At 42.1% G+C, this 6,701-nt stretch overlaps 1 protein-coding gene across 1 annotated transcript; it reads left to right on the forward strand.

Annotated features, from left to right (window-relative positions):
• Positions 1 to 620: 620 nt before the first annotated feature.
• LOC113470406 lies at positions 621 to 4,696 on the forward strand (the record flags this gene model as incomplete). Its single annotated transcript, XM_026828808.1, has 3 exons — positions 621 to 845; positions 1,623 to 1,731; positions 4,552 to 4,696. Coding segments are annotated over 3 exons (479 nt in total), but the record flags the coding sequence as incomplete, so codon positions are not given.
• Positions 4,697 to 6,701: the final 2,005 nt, after the last annotated feature.

A 6,701-nucleotide genomic window follows, 5' to 3' on the forward strand; every position in this document is an offset into this window, starting at 1 on the left:
CTTTAGGAAGGTGACTCTCTCTCTCCCTCCTCTCCTTCCTAATCCGTAAGCTTTACCATCAGATGTGGCTCAGTCCGAAAAAAATAAATCAAATTAAAAAACAAATATAAACTTGAGTCTGAATTTCATAAAAAAAAGACAGTTGTATGGATTTGGAAAGTACAAAGAAAGAATACCAAAAGGGCACATTTGTAATTTATGTTGGGCCAAATAAAGTACAAAGAAAGAACAAAGACAAACAAAAAATCAGTGCTGCCAGCCTAGTTAGCTTATTTGGTAGTGCGTCTGCCTTGTAAGCGCTAGGCCGCGGGTTCGGCTGGGTGAGTATAGGAGTAAAATTAACAACTTAGCTTTTGGGACATCACAAAACTTGGATGGCTAGCCTAGTTAGCTAGGTTGGTAGCGCGTCTGCATTGTAAGCTCTAGAATCTCTAGATCGTGCGTTCGAATCCCGCCCGGAGCGGACTTTATCCTAGAACGAAACTTATCTCACTTTCGGAAAAATAACACCTTAGCAGATACAGAAAACATGGCTAGACTGGACGTAGTGGGACTTTTCAGTCCTATCCGAGCAGGTTAACAATATCTATTCTATTCCAAGTATTATTCCTCCCCTACAGGCAGCCTTCTCACGGTTCAGCGGCAAACACAGCAGATCGAAACCTCGCGTGAGATCTACGAAGCCAACATCCGGATCTACGGTCAGCCTCAATCGCGTCGTATTATGAACCGCTCTGTAACGCCGGACGATGCGGATAAAACGGGAAAACTGGTTGAATCCTTTATTGTACATCGTGGCTTCTACGATGAAGTTATCGATGGTATCTACAGCAATCCTAAGATAGGTGAGTAAGTTAAGTTCATCAAACCAACGTCAGTGGCGTATCGGTAAGCACGGTGGACTTTGAATCTGGAAGTTGGTGGTTCGAGTCCAAGAAAAGACATTTTTGACAAGCATTTATGCTTAACACAAATGAAATTCTTATTTTATATGACTGGGGTTCTTAAGGATTTTCCGAAACCGATTCGAGTTCCGCCTCTCTCGTAGGTTTTTTCAAGATGACTGAAATTGATTTGTTGTTGTTATTGTTGGTGTGGGTGGTGGGTGTTGAACACTCTGTACTGTGATCTTGAATCAGCTGTTTAGTATTATTATGTTAAGGCGATCTCTTCTTGATCCCTTGTGTGCCGCGTCCACTTTTGTTTAGGACTATTGCACTGAGTTGTTCAGTAGCATCAAATCAAAGATCATTTCTTCACTTCCAAGAACCTTCTCCGCAAGTCGCTTCCTCCTCTTCTCCTCTGCCCAACATCCGCGTCTCAAAACCACCTTCTCTTCCTGTCGCGTTCAAACCACCTTTCAACTATGTTGGTTTAGTGTTGATCTAATCTCTCTCCCCCTTCTATTCCCCACATATTCCTTTTTCTTTCCTTTTTTTAATTTAAGCAAGGTTTTTTTTATTTTTATTACATAAAATTTACACCTATTTTGTACCAAATACGTAAGACCTTTATACTGCGGGAGTAAAGGGACTTTTCAGTCTCACTCTGGCAGTATAAACAGGGTATATTCTATTCTATTCTAATATCTCTCCCCCTTCTATTCTGTTCTTCACATCCAGGAACCTTCACCGCGCGTCGCTTCCTCCTCTTCTACTCGGCCCAACATCCGCGTCTCAACACCACCTCCACCATTCACACCTTCTCCTCCTGTCGCGTTCAAAAAAAGAGGTTTGATAGAGGGAACTGTAAATGCTAAGGTCTTATCGCCACGAAATCGAAGAGAGAAGGAAGACAGGATAGGAGAAAGCCAGTTCCGAGTGATATAGGAGTAAAATTAGTGTAAAATATACCGAAGCCACTGAATAATATATGAACTTGTTGCTAACTGTATTGAAATAAATACCCGAACCGGTTGTCATGGTAACGCCACTGGTGGAGCTATTGGTTGCCATGGTAACAGTAGTAGTGGGGGTACCAGGGGAGGAGGAACAGGTTCGCATTAGGTTTCGAATGGGGAACCCCACGCCTGCTTTGAGAGCCGCGGCTGTGGGAACACAACCTCCATGTACACCAGCTGTGAAAGAAAGAAAAAAGTTACATTGTGATTTGTGGTGAAATTGAGGGCCTCTTTACATTTTTTGTGGATCACAGCATTTTTTTTTTTTTTAAGACTGGCGTTTCAGCGTTGTTTTTATTTCTTAGCAAAGAAACAACTGCTACATTACACTCGTGTGGTCTATGTCGTAGCATGCCCATCCCGTAGTATGCCTCTCAACAGATGGGTGAGAAGAGACACAATACTTCCCATTTAGGTGCTGGGTCAACACGAGAACACCAGAAAGTAACGGGAACCCGTTGAAATATTTGCAATAGAAAAACGAGTACAATTTTTTGTCGATGGTTGGATTCGAGCCCGGGACCTTCTGCATGGCAAGCAAGCGCGTTACCCGGGCTGCGAGACCCCGTGTCCAGATTAGAGGTTCGGCATGTACGGGGAGCACTCACTATCTGGGCGGGCGGAATGGCGCTGGCCGGCGTGGTGTTAGGTGTGGAAATATGGGTGGCCGGAAAAAGGAAGAGAGAGCTTACTGTCTGAATGAACTTACGGACAAGTTAGAGCAGAAAGATGTTTGTGCATTAGAAGAAGCAGTAGAAAGAAGTGGAAGAATGGTGAGAGTTTGTTGGGATTCGAAAATGGGCCGATCAGTTGGTAAAAAGGACATACGATATCGATAAAGTGTTAAAGTGATAAAGGACATCAATGTTACGATATCGGCCAGATATTATCTGACTGTAGGTTTTGGAAAATAAAGTGAGTCTACTTTGGACAGCTCCAAAATAATGTTGTTCCCAGTTTTCATACTTTTCCCAATAGATTAAAACGGACCTACGAGCATAACTATTCTGTAATAAGGTACTAAATAAAACGTTTCATATTTCAAGTTATCTCTACTTACGGACAGCATGTCTTAGAGTAGGTAATGGAAATTCACAAAGTTACGGAGTCCTCCACCATTATGTTAAAGACAATAATATCGGAGAGGAAAGAGTAGAAGGAAGGGAAGAGGAATAGAGGTTGGACCGAAGAGAATGCCTAAGGCCTTATGCTGGGTCCAGACTTGTGCAATGCAACGTGCAAAGCAACGTGCAAAGCATTTGCATTGCACGTTGCACGTAAAATCAAATCTGACGAATGCGAACGTTTTTCATGTATCCGAGAATTTTTGTACCGATACTCAACTAGTAATGGCCTATAGTAGGTAGGTACATCATTTGCATTGCATTGCACAAACTAGTGCAACGCACATCAAAGACATTCGCCAGAAAACCGCCAACCTCCGGATACCCACAAACGTTTGCTGCAATGTTCAAAAAACTTTGCTGCAACTTTCTCAAACACGCAAAGATTTGGACTTCGCGCTGGCCCAGTTCTGGAGCCATCAAATTCTCGACGTGGTAGTGTTAGTGGATTGGCCGGAACACGTGAACGTCTACACGTACTATCCGTATGCCCGCGGTAATAGGGAAGTATGAGCATGAGCAACCTACCAGACTGCAAAGGGCGAAAACTCTTGCCTACGATTTGTATACAGAGCAAAACGGCGGGACCATGTAACCAGAACCTCTCTGTGTGAGGAGATTGTTTGTTGAAGGAGTAACTTGACAACAGAGACCAGAAGCTTCATTTTATCTAGGATTCTGATCAGGTTGACGAGGGTTCGAGCCTCTCCTGGGAATCGTCATTTATTTTTACAAGAGGGTATCTTTAGGAAGGTGAACTGGCGTTTAATCCTGGAAAGATAGTTCTGATGATTACGGGGACTCTGTGTGAGGAGATTGTTTGTTAAAGGAGTAACTTGACAACAGAGACCAGAAGCTTCATTTTATCTAGGATTCTGATAAGGTTGACGAGGGTTCGTGCCTCTCCTGGGAATCGTCATTTATTTTTACAAGAGGGTATGGAAGGTGAACTGGCGTTTAATCCTGGAAAGATAGTTCTGATGATTACGGGGACAGGGGCTGTCGGAATGGTTATAAAATGGAGTTCATGTGCTTATTTAGGTGAAGTTTCCTCGTTAGACATTATAATGACTTAGGTGAAGACACTAAAAGGACTTGGGTAAAAGAAAAAGACTGGGGTAAATGAGATTCCCTGGCTTGATTGCTAAATTTTTCTGACAATGTTATACATTTTTTTGGAGGGAATGTAAAAGATAAATATGTTTTTTGATGACATTTGTTCTGATCTTCTTTACAAGACTTCACCACTTCCCCCGTTTTGAATTGTTCCCACAGGACTCGCTTCATTTTTTTCTGACAATGTTATACATTTTTTTGGAGGGAATTTAAAAGATAATTATGTTTTTTGATGACATTTGTTCTGATCTTCTTTACAAGACTTCACCACTTCCCCCGTTTTGAAAATTTTTCTGACGTTATACATTTTCTTGGAGGGAATTTAAAAGATAATTATGTTTTTTGATGACATTTGTTCTGATCTTCTTTACAAGACTTCACCACTTCCCCCGTTTTGAATTGTTTCCACAGGACTCGCTTCATCAACGTTTGGGACAAGAGGCTTGGCGCGTTTCAACAGAGACTGACCAGTGTGTATAATGCGAGAGAGAAGACCAAGAATCTCAACTTACACACGCTCAAATGTATGGTAAGAGACTCAATGGAAACAGCCTAGATAACTTCTTGGTGGATAGAGCGCTTGTCTTTAAAGAGCCAAGTCGCAGGATTGGGTGTCTGTCAATTTTAAGCGCTAGATCGTGGGTTCCACCTTAGTTGGGTGTCTATCAGAAATAAGCCTTTAGAAAGTACAAATTTAAAGATTTGGACTTCGCGCTGGCCCAGTTCTGGAGCCATCAAATTCTCGACGTGGTAGTGTTAGTGGATTGGCCGGAACACGTGAACGTGGCGTGGTGTTAGGCGTGGAAATATGGGTGGCCGGAAGAAGGAAGAGAGAGCTTACTGTCTGAATGAACTTATGGACAGGTTAGAGCAGAAAGATGTTTGTGCATTAGAAGCAGTGGGAGGAAGTGGAAGAATGGTGAGAGTTTGTTGGGATTCGAAAATAGGCCAATCAGTTGGTATAAAAAGAACACCGACCTACGAGCATATCTATTCTGTAATAATTTACTAAATAAAACGTTTCATATTTCAAGTTATCTCTACTTACGGACAGGATGTCTTAGAGTAATGGAAATTCACAAAGTTACGGAGTCCTTCACCATTATGTTAAAGACAATAGTATCTGAGAGGAAAGAGACAGGAGTAGAAGGAAGGGAAGAGGAATAGAAGTTGGACCGAAGAGAATGCCTAAGGCATTAATCCCGCCTCTTAGATGGAATATTTTGTATGTGGATTATTTTTTATTACCTATTCATTTCATTTCTCTTCTCGTTGAAACACCAACCTCAGTGGTGTAGAGCACGCTGGGCTTTGAATCTGGAGGTTGTTGGTTCGAGTCCAAGTCAAGTCTGTGACAAGCAGTGGATTATTTTTTATTACCTATTCATTTCATTTCTCTTCTCGTTGAAACACCAACCTCAGTGGTGTAGAGCACGCTGGGCTTTGAATCTGGAGGTTGTTGGTTCGAGTCCAAGTCAAGTCTGTGACAAGCAGTTATGCTTAAAACAATTAAAGTTCCTTGAAATTCCTTTATTAGGTGTTAAAGTACTTACCAGAAGTTTAATACCGGCTCGGGGCGGGGCTGTCCCTTCTCCTCCGTCATATCCCCCCTCTCCCTTGTCCGGACTATGCTTGCTCTTCTTTTTCTTCTTCTTTCGGCTCGTGTTGAGTTGACTTTTGCCCGCCGGCTCGGGTGAGTAGCGGTCTCGTTTGTCGTGATAAAACTCGGGGCCGCGTTTCCTTTTCTTACTCCCTGAGCCGCCCTGGGACACTCCGCTGCCTGGCAGATCCTCTGAGAATACTGGAATAGAGCAAGGTTTAATAAGGTCAGCCATTCCGATAAAAACGTTGCTGAACTTCATAAAAGAGACAGCAATGTTTGAAGGTGAAGAGTGAAACAACAACAAGAATGGGGTGCAACAGTCCTAAGTACATACTGGACTCCGCATACAGGAATTTCGTCAGAAAAGACCCCCATTTCAATGTAATGTAATGTAAGGTCAGCCATTCAAAGCGGTCAAAATACCGCCAAGCGCAGCAACCATCTCAACCAAATATTTCGTGTCGCACCCTTGTCACATTTGACAGCTACATACCAAATTTCAAGTCTCTAGCTCTTACCGTTCTCGAGATATTTTGTTTACAGACAGACACACACACGGACCAATGGCTGAAACTTTGGATTTAGGCTCTAGGGACCTCAAAACGTGTTTTGGCACTAAAAACTGACCATCGAAAATTTGACCCGATTACATTACTTTCCTTCCTATAGGATAAGGAAAAGTAAAAAGGAAAAACTACATATAAAGAAAAGAAGGATAAACCGGACTCAAAGAAGACGATAGAGACTGAGAAGGAACTGAACTGAACTGAACGAAAATAACTTTATTTTTAACAAAACAAAAATTACAAAGGTTAGCTCACCCCCAAAGCTTACAAAAACTTCTTGGGGGTGTAGGTGATTCTTCTTCTGTTATTCCTTTGTTTTCTTCAATTGTTCCTTCGATTTACTTCAACAAGCTTTTCTTTGATTTTGATTTTTGCAACTCTTCTATTGTTCT

The sequence above is a fragment of the Diaphorina citri genome, unplaced genomic scaffold (genome assembly GCF_000475195.1).
Source record: "Diaphorina citri unplaced genomic scaffold, Diaci psyllid genome assembly version 1.1 scaffold1561, whole genome shotgun sequence".
NCBI classification, from domain to species: Eukaryota; Metazoa; Arthropoda; class Insecta; order Hemiptera; family Psyllidae; genus Diaphorina; species Diaphorina citri.